General features: G+C 42.9%; 1 protein-coding gene across 5 annotated transcripts in view; it reads right to left on the bottom strand.

The window, feature by feature from the left end:
• Nucleotides 1-17,185, bottom strand: part of DIP2C (disco interacting protein 2 homolog C) — a 288,350-nt gene that overhangs the window by 26,756 nt on the left and 244,409 nt on the right. For all 5 annotated transcript variants that reach the window (XM_033165106.1, XM_033165108.1, XM_033165109.1 and 2 more), the window contains 7 exons: nt 16,960-17,040; nt 13,156-13,279; nt 11,571-11,692; nt 9,793-9,904; nt 9,592-9,701; nt 8,384-8,514; nt 1,792-1,960 (listed from right to left, as the gene is read on the bottom strand). In XM_033165106.1, the coding sequence (XP_033020997.1) occupies nt 1,792-1,960; nt 8,384-8,514; nt 9,592-9,701; nt 9,793-9,904; nt 11,571-11,692; nt 13,156-13,279; nt 16,960-17,040 (849 nt within the window). The remainder of the gene's footprint in view (nt 1-1,791; nt 1,961-8,383; nt 8,515-9,591; nt 9,702-9,792; nt 9,905-11,570; nt 11,693-13,155; nt 13,280-16,959; nt 17,041-17,185) is intronic.

Below are 17,185 nucleotides of genomic sequence, written 5' to 3'. Positions count from 1 at the left end.
TAAATGAGAAGGAAGGAGAGTCTCTCAAGGCAGGGAGATCCACCATCTTCTAAGATTACCATTACTCGGCTTTGGAACATATTTTTAAAAGAAAAGCCTGACTAGCTTTTCAGATACATTTTAATGGAATTACTTTCAAAAAAAATGCCTGAAGTAACTGATATTATAGTTTGAAGTCTTGGTTATTCTGTTATATTTTAATGCAAGAAGACCCATTTATCCTAAATAGAACCCAATAAGGCTGACATGTATGTGCAAAATATTTTTTTCTAATATGATCCCATTGAGATCCCAAAGTGAAATTTTGCAGGTACCTCTTAGAAATACTAAATAATAAATACATTTTTGGGGGAATTTCTAATCATATTAATTTTTAAATGGTTTTTTCAATTTTTCAATTTTGTAAATTAAATTTAAAATTTAAAGTATATTAAATTTAATATATATTAAAGTTCAGAAGAGACTGGTGTTTTTAGTTTTGACACATCTCAATTCTGGGCTGAGTTTTTAAAGTTTTTGCGTAGTCTTGCAAGGTTCAAATGGTCATTTATTTATTTTTGAAATTTCAAACTCTCATAACTCACAAACGGGATGAGATAAAAAAATTAAAATTTCAGGTTTAAACTCTGTTTTGATCATTGAACAAGTGTACAAAACATTAAGAAAATTGGGTGACATGAGGTAAAAAAAAAAAGTTGGATCACTTGATACAGAATGAGTCATATATTACAGAAGTGTTCTTTAAAGCTAATTGCAGCATGGTGGAGGAGTGGTTTTGGGAGCAGTCAAGGCTGGAGAGGAAAACGTTAACTCTCCCGGCCACTAAAAATGACCCTGTGCTGCAATTAAGACTTGAAAGTCTCCTTCTATTTAGTACAATAAAACTGGAACAGGAGATGGGCATTTTCAGAGGCGGCGGCGGGGGGGACGGACAGCTAGGGAAGAAAGGGCTGGCCCTTCTCTTCAAAGAGGCAGCCCCAAAAATTGCCCCTTCCTCACTTCCTCATTCCAATGAGACTTGGGGGAAAAATGTCTTCTATTGGGTCCAGTAAAGTATTTTTATTTTTCTTTAAAGTCTAAATGGTTTTATTCAGACTTTACTTAGAGCCAGTGTGCTGTAGTGGTTAAGATTGGTAGACTCGTAATCTGGTGAACCTGGTTCGCGTCTCCGCTCCTCCACATGCAGCTGCTGGGTGACCTTGGGCTAGTCACACTTCCTTGAAGTCTCTCAGCCCCATTCACCTCACAGAGTGTTTGTTGTGGGGGAGGAAGGGAAAGGAGATTGTTAGGCACTTTGAGACTCCTTCGGGTAGTGATAAAGCGGGATATCAAATCCAAACTCTTCTTCTTCTTCTTATTGCAGGGGGGCGGGTATAAAATCTGTTAGGGTGTGACCTTTGTAGAGATTACACCTGTCTAGGAAGATCTCACACACACTTCAATTATGCTTTACTTTTTCTAAGCCTAATTGCTGGTGTGAGGAGTGGGTTTGCAGTGTGGTCACAAGATGCACGTGTGGCCGCAGTGCAGTTGTAGGGCAGAAAGGGAAAGGTAAGCACCACCTAGTTTATTTACTTTGAAACCCTGTGCTACGAAAATAACCAGGGAACACCAGGCGAAAAACCTCCTGGAAAGAGGAATTACTCTATTCGCTCTTTCGAAGATTTTTCTCACTCCACTCCTCGATTCATTTCTTCTCACTGAACGCATTCGGCTCTTGCGTATGCTGCCACGTCAACCCTACAAAAAAGCAAGGAGGCGAAGGGAAAAGGGAGCGCTTGGATTCCTCACCTTCAGAGATTCCGTTTGCGAACCAAGACCCTTGGTACATAGCTCCATGACGGAATAAGAGCAAAAGGTGTCTCTCACTTTGTACTGACTCACAGCCAGAAGCCAGAGAGCAGGCGTGGTCTCCAATTCTGAGGGAGGAATCAAAATAGACTGGTGTCCTGAATAAACGCTGCAAAGATATAAGATTTGTTAAACGCACGACTGGAAATCTGTACCAAAAGACCAGAAGACGGTATGCTGAAAAGGAAAGCTATTTCGTTGTACCCTCAAGAGACACACAGCAGTACATCCCATAGGGCAGAAATCAAAATGACAAAAAAATATATATACCGGTATTTATAAATAGCGGGGATGCTTTAAATTTGCTTTTGTGGAGGTCAATCTCTGACAATAGCAGAAAGGGTGGTTTCAAGAGTGTGTGAGGATGCAAGCTTGTCTGTGGTGATCTGCTGATGCCATCGATGCCACCTACTTACTCCCTTGTTGAAATAGCATCCCTGTGAGTTGACTCAGCCCTTGCACCCCAGGCAGGCACAATGCCTGAACAGGGAATTCTCAACACAAGTACAGGGCCTAAGATAGTTCAAGTTAGTAGAGCATGAGATTCTTAATCTCAGGGTTGTTGGTTCGAGGCCCACCTTGGGCAATGGATTCCTGGACTAAATGTCTCTCATGGTCCCTTCCGATTCTAATTTTCCTGTCTGGAAAAAAGTTCCTAAGCCCCTTCTGGCAAAAGCCATCATAATCCTCCACATGAATGAATGGGAACCTGAATGCTTGGAAACCCCTCACCACTCAATGTGAGAAGACCAGGCATAGGCAAACTCGGCCATCAAGATGTTTTGGGACTACAATTCCCATCATCCCTGACCACTGGTCCTGTTAGCTAGGGATGAAGGGAGTTGTAGTCCCAAAACATCTGGAGGGCCGAGTTTGCCTATGCCTGGGGAAGACCATGGGTGGAGCCAGCATGCATGGGGACTTTGCAGGCAGGGCTAACACGTGCAGCCCCATTTCTCCTACACAAGTTCGGGCAATCATGTCTAGTTAGTGCTACATCATCTTAGCATATTGAACTTTTTTTTACAATCCTGAAAAATCCTTTCTTCTTCTTGATGCCACTGGGAGTTTTTCAAAGTGTGGGTCAAGTGAGTGACCAGTTCACGCCACCATCCTTCTTATGAGGTAACTGTAACTATCAACAGGTAGCTTTGTAGAAGGGGCCGTCGCTCACTGGTAGAGAATATATTTTGCACACAGAAGATCCCAGGTTCAATCCCTGCCACCCCCAGTGAGAAGGATCAGGTAGTCGGTGATGTGGAAGTAGCTCTCTCAGAAGCCCTGGGGAGCTGCTGCCAGTCAGAACAGACAATTCTTGGCTAGACTGGCAGACAGAACGACCTGGTGTAAGACAGTTTCCTATCTAGCTTGGTGTTTTCTGAAAATTGCCACTGTATAGCGACTATCATGGCTAGCATGAGTCATTCTTACCATATTAATTCTTAGAGCTCTCTCTCTCACAAACGTCACTTGATATGGATGTGTGAACGAGACACCATTCCTTAAAACACCACAGATACAACTTTCAAGTTGCCAGCTGTTGGAAACACACTGCTTTTGAACGGAGCTCAGCTGCAATTTATAAGCCTTTGAGTAAATCAAATGAAGCACATTCACGTGTGGACGCGAGGCAAACTTATCAACTACTTAATCAAAAAACGATCACAGGAATTGACTAGAGATTAGGAACAACAAGGCAAGGCTGTGGCTTTTAGGAGCATTAGACCTCTAGATATTAGGAACATAGGGATCTGCCTTATACTAACTCAGGTTATTGGTTTATGTCGTTCAGTATTATCTCCACCATGAATGGGGAACCTGTAGGCCTCCAGATGTTGTTGGACGACAACTCTCATCATTCCTGATAACTGACCATGCTGGCTGGGGCTGCTGGGAGTTGTAGTCCAACAACATTCGGAGGGTTGCGGGTATCCCATCCCTGGTCTACAGTAACTGAAAGTGGCTCTCCAGAATTCAGCTCCTCAGTTTTTCCCAATTCTATCTGCAGATGCCAGGAGTTGAACCTGAGACCTTTAACATGTAAAACATTTGCTCTATCACTGAGTTACTGCTCTTCCCCCTTCAGCCATAAAGTCCATTTTTTTTTTGTCCCTTGCCTCAAATTCAGCAAGAGAGCTTATCAAAGGAAAAGGTACTGACAACAGTGGAAATAAATTATTACAAATATTTATATCCTGCTCCTCAGTCCCAAGACCATCAGAGCAGTTTGCAGGTTAACACATAAACAACATCATCAGTAAGTTAAAACAGCAGAAGCAGCAAAGTCTCAAAATGTAATAAGTAACACTTCAGCATTAAAGTAGATCTGAAATAGATAACATCAAAAGACCCAGGCAAATGAAAATGTCTTCACCTGGAGCCCAAAAAGCCATCTGAGTTGGCACCAGATGAGTCTTTTTGGAAAGAGCATTCCATAGCTGGGGTACTACAACAGACATTTTAGACAGTCCAAATAAAAAACAAAAAACAAAACTCAGTATCTACTTGAAGTAAATGATTAAGAGACAAGCTGCAAAGAAAATATTAGGGTAGTGTGAAATCACACCACAATGAATTTCAACAACACATGTTCAGCACAAACAGCTAAAAGGGGGGGAAACGCAAGTATCCATGAACTCACGTTGGCCTGACAACTATTGCTGTGCTCAGAATGCATCAATCTTTGACAACGATCCCCAGGAAATCCTGCTGGAGCGTGTGGCCAATTGTTAGGAATCTGGAGATGATGGTGATGATTATAAAGGTCTATTGCTCTGCTTTGCAAGGTTTCTTTTCATTATTATTTTATACCCTTTAGGACATAAAATAAAAACAAAAGCAAAACTTTGCAAAACCATGCAATATACTCGAGACTTACCAACGGGTTGACTCCATGCTCCAAGCAGGTTTTCCTTAGTGGTTTGGAAGTCTCAGAATGCTGCATTCTGGGACATCACAGTGGGGTAGGCCAACACAACTTCATAGCATCTACAACAGGACAGGCAGTTAGTTTTTGGCTGATTGTGCCCAGATTGTAACCCCCAGGTAGGTGGGGATTCAATCACTTTTTACTCTGCTGCACCTGCGACTGATGGCACGGACATCAAAGTCATAATCAGGTTAATCAGGAAAGTGCTGCATGTTATCTCGGATATATGGATGTGAACGGAGTTCAGAATTCATTACAAACACATGTAAGACTTATGAACAATCCTAGCCAACAAGCGGGAGGGAGCAGCTAACACACCCCTTGCATTCTCTGTGTGTTAAAAGTCAGAGTGGTAGTTCCCTTATAGATAAGTCTCTTCTGCAAAGCAGCAGCCTTTGACACTGCACTTTCCAGAGAGGTCAGATGGAAATGAGATGCAGAAATACTGGATTCACTTCTCATGAGCTGCATGAGGCTTCAATGCATGTTGTGCCAAATTTTGGCACAGTTAAGTTGCAAGTGTTTTGAGGTATGAGGCAAAAACACCTCCTGAAGACTGTCTTAATTTTCAGGGAGGAGGCCTGTGAATTTAGGGAATTCTCATCTTACCACAAATATGAGTCAGCTCAGAGTTTTTTTTATTTTGTTGTACAAATGGCGCATTCTCCCTTTCACATTGAAAGCAACTGGTTGAAATGTATGAGGCAGTAAACCGGGTAGGTTGTCAAAATTTCCAAGCGCAATAATCTCTCCAATAACAAATCAGGCTTTATCTTTTATTCTCTTCCTATGCTTCACAAAGGTGTGGTTTTTTCACCCACTACTAAAGCATCCAATATATCACATGTTCTCTTTTTATATATATAAATGGGGCACATTCCTTGATGGGAAACTGAGTTGAACAGGTAAGTTTTCAACAATAACAAAAGTACAGCAGCGAGGTATTTAGGTGCAATAAGCAAAAGGCACCCAAATGTTTCATTGTCTTCAACTGGCACGCTGGGGAATATGAACGTATGACTCTAGTGAGGGCCTAGATTCCATTAAAGATATAATGAATGGATGCAGTGTTATGTCCTATGAAGAAATTGCAAGAGCTATGGGCGTTGTAATACCTCTCTTTCAGTATTTTCAGATGAGAGAAGCCGTAACTCCATTACTCAGGAAATATTAAAGGGAGGCAGGCAAGCAAATGTGAAGCATTATGATCGGACACTAAGAATAAGGGATTAACAGGGAAATCATATAATAAGATTCTGGAGTTGGCAAACAAACCAGATATATTTATGAGGAAATGGCAAAGGGGTAGAAACCAAGGAGTGACTATTAATGAGTCAAAATAAATGACAGAGATCTTGCACAATTTGATTTCAGCAGACGTGAAAGGAAACAAAGACTGAGGCAGATAGATCTAGGAACTGAGGATAAATAAATAAAATTTCTTTCCAGTAGCATCTTAGAGACCAGCTAAGTTTGTTATTGGTATGAGCTTTCGTGTGCATGCACACTTCTTCAGATACTTCTTCTTCAGGTATCTGAAGAAGTGTGCATGCACACGAAAGCTCATACCAATAACAAACTTAGTTGGTCTCTAAGGTGCTACTGGAAGGGGGGGGGGATTATTTTGTTTCGACTACAGCAAACCAACACGGCCACCTACCAGTAACTGAGGATAAATGTTAGAGATGCAGGTATTTGGGGGCAAATTTCATCTACATAGTCTGGTGATCTCCAGTAATACACGCTTTTTGGGCAACAATACAACAAATAATGAAAGAAATGACAGGGTATTTCTAACCCCTGGAACCCAAAATTCTTCTTCTAGGTTATTAAAAGCATCTAGCATTAGAGTTTGACAGTGGCTAACCTACTGACAGCTGCAAACATCTACATTGCAAAGATCTGGAAACAGAACACTGCTCCAACAATAACAGAGAAGTTTGATGGAGTTCGGACAATCACAGTAATGATATCGTTCTGTTCCATTTGGAACAATTTTATGTAGGCTATAATTACAATGACTTTATCTGGTTTCATAATTGCATTTTCTATTGCTGTAATCTGCCCCGAGGCTTACGGTGAAGGCTGGGTAACAAATCTTGGGTGATACTCAACTAAGTTTTATTAAAAGTAGACTTACTGAAACTAATGAACATGATTAAGTTAGGTCCATTAATTTCAGTGGGTCTACTTAACAGTAAAACTAAGTTGAATACCACCCCTTATCAATAAATAAAACTGACGTATTGTTGAAGAGCCAGTAAAAAATTTTTAACGTGATGGATTAACAGATAATATCTAACTATATCATACTTTCTCTCTACTTTAAATTCATACTGTATGTACAAGATAGGAACACAAGATCTCTAGGTTCGCAAGAACCCTATCTAATCATGAATACAACCCTACTAGGTGGCAAAGTATTACATAAACAGGCCCAGGGGAGGGCTTTCTCATACATTCATTCTCCAAGTGTGGACCCTTATGGAGCTATTTTTAAAAAATTATGTGAGGAGATGAATCAGCTCAATAAGGAACTGAGCCCTTTTGTCATGGATCTAGACCTCTCCCATCACACATAAGGATCAAATTGCCATGCTGTTTACCACTGGCCATTTAAAAATTGCCACCCACTGGAAAGACACCAAAGGAACATCTCTGTCTGGATGACGAAGTAAAGTTTGGGATTTGGCTTTTTCCAAGCTCCTAAGGCAACACAGAAGGGTTGTTAGAGGTCAAACTAAACATAATCCATTTGCTAATGTATGGTTCCCATATATCAACTGTGCAAGTAGAAATAGTGTTAATGCAAGACCTCCAGCCACTCGTGGTTATTTATGGAGATGCTATGTCATGGATAGCTGAAACCTTGATGATGCATTCAATGATTCAGTGTCCCTGCTCAACTTTTCTTTTTGTGAGTGATTGATTTAAGTGTGATCAATGCTGTTTTTACTACAAATTGATTTGATATTCAATATAAAAAAAGAACTGAGCATGTTCAGTGGTCCCAGAATGCTGACTGAGTGATGGGCAGGGGAGCAAAACAAAAAATAATAATGGGTGTATGCATGCTGTAATCATGTATCTTGGGAAAGCGTACGGCTAGAACACTGCAAAGGAGCATTCTACACTGCAACACTTTGTTGCAGGTCCCCCTTGGTTCATTTCCATTGTTGAAGGTCCCACTTGTTCCCATTAAAAAGATACAATGGTGCTTCTTTAGGTTTTGGCTTTAATGCCTACCATAGCTGTCAACTTTCCCCCCCTTTTTTAAGGGAAATTCCCTTATTCCGAATAGGATTCCTCGCAAGAAAAGGGAAAAGTTGACAGCTATGATGTCTACATTTAGTGCAGGCTGCATGCTCCAGGATGTGCTTGTTGTCAAATTTGCTTCTAGCAGTATCAATCCATTATTTTATTGATGATTTGTACATCTAGCCTGCCCTTCACCAAAACAAGTACAATGCCCTTCTCTGAAACACATACTGATCACATCATCTGGGGGCTGGTCCCTTCTCTCTCGTCTCTCTTACACACATATAGATATAGCAGCAACATTTTTGTTTGGTGGTGCTTGAAAGCTCCAGAAGAGAAACTTACCTACAGAGGCACCAAAGGACAAACCCAAGTCCACAGTAAGGGTCCAAACAGATTGCAACTTCTCTGGAAGGATAAAGCTCACACTGCAGCTTAATAGAACGACAGAAGGCACTAGTGGCTGCATGAGACATCTGGAAGAAGGTAACAGGGCAGTAATTAAGATGACGAACTGCATCGTTCCAGAGGTTTGTTTTTGAACCACCGCCAGGCCTTAAGACGGTGGTAAAAATAAGCATCAGTTTACATCCCACCCGCAAAAACACATGCAGAATCATTTATAGATAATGAAAATTAATGTGTTTCCCAAGGAGTATATTCAATCAACTAAGTAAAGAAAAGGAAGGGAGTGTGACTCATCAGTGCCTTTGATTTCTAGGTTATCTTCAGGAAGGTTGGAAATTATGTGCAGCACTGAAGAGAAAACAGGCTACATCTTTCAACTGAGCAAGGGCGAGGGGGTGTGGAATGCCAGAAGGGCACAGCCATAGCTCAGTGGGAGAGCACATGCTTTGGCACTCAGGGAGCCCCAGGTTAGTTCCCCAGAAAGAATGAAGAGCTAGCAGATCTGGGAGAGCCCTTGGGAGATCACCGTCCAATTGGAGTAGGCATCAGCGGACCAAAGGGGCTTACAGCTGATTAGCAACAGAATGGAATAAATTCAGATTCAGAAACTGCCTCTTCTTTTACATTCTCTGCACTGCATTCTGTTGCTTAAACAGTATTATTCTCCAACCTGGCTCACTTCTGGTACTGGAAAGCTCCGTGCTGGGAGGAAAGTGCTCCCAGCAACAGAACACGACAAGGTAAGGGAGAGGGGAGGGTTTCCTTCCCCATTTTCACATTAAAAAATACGTTCTTCACTCCCCAGTATTCTTTGTGTGCAACAACTCGGCAGAAAATAGGCTTGTCCCATTGCATATAGTTTGGCTGGGAGCTGCGATGCCCCCTGTGATGCTAGGAAGGTGTGCAAGAGTTGCCTTTGGACTTGGCACCTGTTGGTGCAAGCAGAATGCATGCAGACAACTTGGGCTGCCTCGGTACATCTATCTTATTTCCTCTTGTAAATACATGGGTCCAGGGTGCAGCATCTGCCCTGTCCGCTTTTGGACCAGCTCTCCTTATCCACACCACTACAATATTCCACCCATACTCTCCACCCCAGCTCGCACACTGTGTTTCACATTCACTTTGGGGTGCGTAGTCCCTACCTTCACCCCTGCTAGCATTCCAGTTGTGGATACACTGAAATCGAGATAAGCCAGCATGTCGGGGTTAGAAGGTTTGTAGATCTGAGGAGGCCGCTTCTTTGGCAAATCATCTGGGGGAGAAAAAGGAAGGCATGATTCCCGCAGCACCTGCAAAACGCAGTAAAATACTTAGAAACAAGAGGGACAGAGGACAGCACATACCTGTGTCTAAGATAGCGGGCCACGTTCTGACATCCACCGCTGCTGCTGCCTCTCGTGATCGCAACAATTTACATATTAATTGTGTCGTCATTAAGCAGGCAGAGCGACTCACCTGTAGGTTTCAGCAAAGAAAAATGGGAAAAGAAGAAGAGATATAATATCAAAATCACCTGACATGAAAATGGTTATGAGGCCACCATTTTACATAACTGCAGGGTATATATTTAAAGCTTGTTTGAAAAGAGCTTCTTAAATAACAATGGCAGAACAGTCATGCACGGGAAAAGGAAAACCTTACGCAAAATAAGGGATAATAAAATTATGCACATTCATTCCCACCCACACAACGTTGTCATTTTTGGGATTGTGATAACCATGCATCCTCACAACAGCTCTGTGAGGTAGGTTAAGATCAGGCTTAGAATTATAGAATCACAGAGTTGGAAGAGACCACAAGGGCCATCCAGTCCAACCCCCTGCCAAGCAGGAAACACCATCAAAGCATTCCTGACAGATGGCTGTCAAGCCTCTGCTTAAAGACCTCCAAAGAAGGAGACTCCACCACACTCCTTGGCAGCAAATTCCACTGTCGAACAGCTCTTACTGTCAGGAAGTTCTTCCTAATGTTTAGGTGGAATCTTCTTTCTTGTAGTTTGAATCCATTGCCCCATGTCCGCTTCTCTGGAGCAGCAGAAAACAACCTTTCTCCCTCCTCTATATGACATCCTTTTATATATTTGAACATGGCTATCATATCACCCCTTAACCTTCTCTTCTCCAGGCTAAACATACCCAGCTCCCTAAGCCGTTCCTCATAAGGCATCGTTTCCAGGCCTTTGACCATTTTGGTTGCCCTCCTCTGGACACGTTCCAGCTTGTCAGTATCCTTCTTGAACTGTGGTGCCCAGAACTGGACGCAGTACTCCAGGTGAGGTCTGACCAGAGTGGAATACAGTAGTACTATTACTTCCCTTGATGTAGATGCTATACTCCTATTGATGCAGTCCAGAATTGCATTGGCTTTTTTAGCTGTTGCATCACACTGTTGACTCATGTCAAGTTTGTGGTCTACCAAGACTCCTAGATCCTTTTCACATGTACTGCTCTCAAGCCAGGTGTCACCCATCCTGTATTTGTGCCTTTCATTTTTTTTTGCCCAGCCTTAACCTTGGCCCGCCAGATGTTTTGAGACTACAATTCCCATCATCCCTGAACACTGGTCCTGCTAGGTGTGGATCATGGGAGTTGTAGGCCAAAAACATCTGGAGGGCCGAGGTTGAAGAAGCCTGGTCAAGATGAAAGAACAACATGAGAAAACTCAGCTGGGAACAAGAGGAGGAGGCCAGGCCACAGAGCTGGCATTAGTCATGCCTGCCATTTTACTGCTTTGCCTTTTGTAACTTTTTGCTTTGTTTTTCAGTATTTTAATTGGAAGAATCCTTTGCATGCCTTGACAAAATAATTATTATAATAAATTATAAATACTTATTAATAAGTTTTATTAAATGTTATTATAAACGTAGAAAACGTGACCAAAAAATGACTGAGGATTTGAATCCATCTCACACTGGTTATAGCAGACACTTGGACCATGGTAGCAGGTTTGTGCTTCTTGGGAAGCTTTCCTCCCCATCCCACCCAACTTTTGAAACTAAAAAAAGGGTGTCTGTATACATTACATATAAACCCCCCCCCAAAAAAAATCCATAGTCATGCCTGCAAATCACTGGATCCCTGGTACAAAAATTTTAAATAAGCATTTTGACTACTCAGCTGACCTCCACAATCATCTTGACCGTAGGCAATGTTGTTGCAATGTTCTGGGGGTGTGGAGGTCGAACTGTTATTGGCACACAGCCTGCGTACAAACACCCGTAAAATGCGGCAATCAGATCTATACCTGTATGATGGAGAGGAAGAGGAATAGGAAGAGGAAGAAGAAGAAGAAGAAGAAGAAGAAGAAGAAGAAGAAGAAGAAGAAGAAGAAGAAACTGATTAGGACATTTACGTTTGAAGGCAGGTGTAGACACAAAAGTGAAAGTAATTTACCCAGCATAAATACTATGTTGAAACAACATCAATGAGCCTATATTAACAGTTGAGAGCATCTTTCTTGTTTCAGTGTTTCTTAAGCTTCACCAATCGTTTTGATCTGAGCTGCTCTTTTTAAAAACAATACACTCTGAAGCCTTCATGGATGCCATCAAACAGCTAATTGAAATTAAAACAGATTTTAAGATAATTCTCTGAATTTCCCTGGCTATCTTAAATTATGTTGTTCCGAGAGACGACTGCCTGGCACCAGCTTTGATATCACTTTGGTGCCAAGCTAAGAGTTTTTGGTTTTAACAAGCAGTCCAGCATATAGCGTAAGCTGCTTTTAACTATGGTTTTATCCATTGTGCTGAATTTTATTCAGAGAGTTCTTCTGTAATCTTTGCATGTTTATACACTGAATTTTATATGTGCCCTGAGAGTTTTGTTCTGAAGAGCAGTACAGACATCTTCTAAATGCATTAAAATAATGTCCAAAATAATTTTTTGAACATTGAAAGACACAATCCTTTGCTTGCATGCTATCGTACCCCAGCATCCCCAATGAAATAAAACAAAACGACACACATCTGAAGAACATCAGTGAAGCATGGGCTCAGATAAAAATGTACTGAAATACTTTGCAATATCTCATGGAAGTAAGACTTTGAATAACTATTTTTTGACAACCATTACTGGCATCTTAGCAAGGGGCTTTGAGGCTATTATCCTGCACCCACGTATCTGGAAGCAAGCCCTACTGAAGCCATTACAACTAACTTCCAACTAACACATATATATGAGATACATTCATAGTTAACTGTCAAAGAACTGTAGGTAATATCTATTGTGAGTAACACTGCTTTGACTTCAGTGGGTCTGATCTCACTATGACTCACATTGTTTATCATCCTGTGTGTATTCATTTGGCCCCATTTAGCAGACTGCTGATGTAACTATTTTTTTAGTTGAAGGATAAATTCACCTCATATTTTGGAGCATATGAGGCTGCTATAGTTTGTTGTTCAATAACGCTATTATCGTGTAGAGATTTCTGAAGGTGGTGGTAGGTTTCAACAACAGCTCAATTTAGGCTGTGGTTTTAAGGGTACGTGTTTAATTGAAATCAATTGCTGCAGTCCAGATAAAAGTTGGGCATGCCAAAGCTTCATAAAGAGCAGTGGGCGAAATTGATCATGACTCCACTAAAGCCCTATAAATTAAATGCACGTGTTTGTAGCCTTTCAATCAGCACAATGACTAATTTTTGCATCTCTACTTACAAAGTCTTTAAGAATTGCCACTGAAAACACATTTTTTGTCCTTTACCTGGTGGGTAAACCAAAGCAACATGGTCGCCATCTTGTAAGTGTCCCCTTTCCATCAACATAACGGCTATCTTTTCAGCTCGTTTATGTAGCTGAACACATGTTAGAGAGTTTGCTATTGTCCCCTGTATTGGGAAAGAAGCAGAGAGATTGAAGTTTTTCTTTTCTTTTCTTTTTAAAAGCACAGCAATGAAAACCAAGTGTTTAATACCACACACCACAACTACAAGTTGAGCTGAAACCCAATTCAAGATTTGGGCCTACTATGTGATGACTACATGGAAGAAGCTTTTCAGCTGCCTTCCTCATAGAATCATAAAATTGTAGAGTTGGAAGGGATCACGAGAGTCCAACCCCTTGCCATGCAGAAATCCTGCCTACAGCTGTCCCTTGATGAGCTCGAACCACCAACCTTCTGGTTAACAGCCAGGCGCACTGACCTAAGAGCAGGCATCCCCAAACTTGGTCCTCCAGATGTTTTGGGACTACAGTTCCCATCATTCCTGACCACTGCTCCTGTTAGCTAGGGTTGATGGGAGATGTAGTCCCAAAACATCTGGAGGTCCGAGTTTGGGGATGCCTGCCTAAGAGCTACACCAGTAGGGAGGCATCCCTATGGGGCCTCCATTAGACCCTAGGTGCTAATACATTTGTGCAGTATTGTCCAGGACCACCAGAAGTCACAGGAAAACATGGCTCCTGTAGATCCTTGCATCCTAGATAGGACCCATGGGAACTACATTTTCCCCTGGTCACTGGCAGCCAGAGATATGCACAACAGCATCTAGGGCCTATTGATTTCTTCCCCAAGTACCAAGGAAGCGTTGGAAAAGGAAAGGGGCAGTGGAGAAGGCTTTTGGGCCATATTAGACTCTTAAAGACATTGTAATAAACATGATGGGACCTCAATCTTAGAATGGGCTCAGGTTAAAAACAGTATTCGATTCATTTTGAGAATCAAGTAGTTTAAACGGAGCCTTCCAAATCATTCATCGGAATCAGCTTAACATCAAGACAGAGGCAGCAATGCTTTCTACCCTTATAGCCGCTCAGTAGTTCTTGCATGCATATTAATGCAGCAATCCTGAAAAATAAAAAAGCCTCCTTAAAAGGGGTGTTCCTGGAAGTTCATTAACTTGCACATTGCAACATAATGGGTTGAAATGCTGAATGGGTGCAAAAGAGGGAGCTTGCGTTAACGTTTGTCTTCACCAAACTTAATAGAGAAGGAACAGGGCAGCAATCCCCCACACTGTGTGGGAACTGGTAGCACATCACATAAAATTTTACAAGAATGAAGGGCTTCCGGGAATCCGAACCACCCACCCACAAAGAGACTCAGTTGGGAGGCAGGGCAATAGGCTGACACCATAATCCTATAGCTCTGCATATATGGTAAAGCCAGGGGTCAACACATTTGTTGCCTCCCCAGGGGCAGGTTCTTGCACCCAACCTCATGCTATATCTGTGAAAAGAAGCATGGAATCAGAGGGAGATCTCCTGCTCCTCTGTTCAACTGGCCCTCAGAGTTGAACACAGGAGGAGCAAGCTGACATGCCTGTGTGCTTCTACCTAGCAAGCACAGACCCAAAGCAAATCTCACTGAACCCTGGGAGTGAGGCCGCCTTTTGCCTCCTCTTCTCTACTGCCAGACCCTGGAACTCTTCTCAGAATGGCTTTGGGGCAGGGAAGCAGCAAGTGAGATTACTGGACACTGTCTGCATGGAAGACACTGGCTATTCTCTCTTTCAGAATGAGACAGTGGCGGAGGAAGCCTCTCCGCTGCCCGGGGCGGCGGAGCGGAGGCACCACCCTGGGGGTGGGACGTCTCGGCGGGCGTTGGATGCACTACGCATGCCCAGAATTTCTGGGCATGCGTAGTGCATCCGGGCCAGCGCTGCTGCTCCTGCGGCAACTGAGCGAGCGGCGGGTCATGGGGCTGCCCCGGCCATGCTGCTTTACGGACGGGGCAGCCCCACGACCCGCCGCTCGCTCAGTCGCCGCGGGAACAGCAGCGTCGACTCGGATGCACTAGGCATGCCCAGAAATTCTGGGCATGCGTAGTGCATCCAGGCTGGCGCTGCTGCTCCTGCAGCAAGCCGGCAAGCAAGCGGCGGCTTGTGGAGCTGCCCCGGCTATGCTGCTTTACGGACGGGCAGCCCCACAAGCCGGCAAGCGAGCGGCAGCTCGTGGGGCTGTCCCGTTCGTCCATAAAGAAGCACGGACGGGGTGCTAGGCGGCGGGGGAGTGGTGGGAGGGGCCAGGGAATGTCACCCCCTCCCCTGGAACCTGGGGCGGACCGTCCCCTACGGCCCGCCCTTCCTATGCCACTGGAATGAGAGGGTGGTGTGAGTGAGTGAGTGAGTGGGAGAGGTGGGAAGCGAGAGAGCATACCATATGGAATCGTAATAAATTCACTGAAGAAAGTGAGATGGCCCCACCATGTGCTCATTTGAACAATCCATGCCTTTTGAGTTGTTTCTGGACCTACTTCCTATTATTCCACCCCCACATCGCTCCAAATTCCCAACCACGCGTGCATCCCTCATATATCAGTATTTATTGTTAATAGTAAAGCCAACACTCTTCCCAGCACCTTACAGAGTTCAAGAGACTGTGCCCATGCCCCACAAGCTAAATCCAGAAAGGGAAAACCGAGGAAGGGCACTGAAAATGGAAGCACGAGCATCAGATTGTTTCAAGTTACAGACACATATAAAACTGCTCCCTCCCTGCCAGCCTCGTGGCAGAAAAATGTTTGGATTCAGTAAATGGGCAGCTGGGGAATTATCCTCCCAATTCAAGCAAGAGGAAGAGCCTGTACTTGTGGCATCTGCGTTTCACATTTTAACTGGAAACCACAGTTTTCAGTCCCCATCATAACTGAGAACTTCTACAGGCAATAAAGTAGTATTCAAATTAAATACCCAAACAAAGAAACCAAAAAATTTTTCAGAAGGAATGTCATACGTTTTGAAGCACCTGAAGCTATTATTTTCCTCAAACTTCTAAATGTAAGCACACATCCTCCCAACTGTTGAAGAAACTACCGGTAATTCTTATTCATAATGCATCTCTCTCTCACACACACAACTCCAGAATTTATTTAACTATCTGCCTCAAAAAGATAAGTGTTCATTGCACAATAGAATGGTGGCACGCTCCATTATCATGCATCGGCTGCTTTTATGTACTGAAATGGCTTAATCATACAGACTAGAGGGAATGTTTGGGGTGGGGGGGAAACCCAATTGAAGATAAGTTGCAAATGAAGGATTTGGTGGCTATTCATGATCGTCACATGGGTATTTATTTATTTAACACAGGCCTAGAGTGTAGCAAGGGCAGGGTGTGATGAGCTCAAGAATGGTCTCTTATTGGCACAATGCACTGATTTTCCCGCAACAGCTTTTGCACTGAAACCTAAGGAAACAAGCAGCTGCACCTAATAGGCAAGCTGACAGCAGAAGAAGGGCAGGAAATGGTGCAAAGAGAAAGCAAACATTATTATATTCTAACCAGTACAATCCATGAGCAAACCTCCTATGGTGGAAGTAAGATTAGCAAAAGCATTCTAACTGAAAGCTCCACAGTGACAAAACCGTATTCCCAAGAACACTTTCAGAAGTTTGAATTGATTTATTGCAAGTATTATAAATGTTTTTTTCCTGCTTGGGGTACAAGTCTATTTTAGGCAATTTTATTGGGATTTGTTGTTTTAAGGCTTTAAAGGGAATTGTTTTGTGCTCGAAGCCCCTGCCCAAAGGATACCCTCATAATGTAAATAAAACCCAGATATCCTTACCCTACAATTTAGCAGTGTGTAAAGCACGTGGTCAGGAGTTGTTTGCGCCCTCCATTGTAAGACTTCTGAGAGAAACAGGAACTGTGCGCAGGAGGAAGACAACATCAGAGAGGAGAGGTAAGAACCATAATACTCTATTAAACATTTTAAAAAGCATTTTTAGATAGCTGCCCCTTCCCCCTCTTGGACACTGCTGCCAGTTTTGCACATGCATATATGATTGTGG

Source organism: Lacerta agilis, chromosome 12 (assembly GCF_009819535.1).
Source record: "Lacerta agilis isolate rLacAgi1 chromosome 12, rLacAgi1.pri, whole genome shotgun sequence".
NCBI classification, from domain to species: domain Eukaryota; kingdom Metazoa; phylum Chordata; class Lepidosauria; order Squamata; family Lacertidae; genus Lacerta; species Lacerta agilis.
This window is presented reverse-complemented; position numbering and strand designations above follow the sequence as displayed.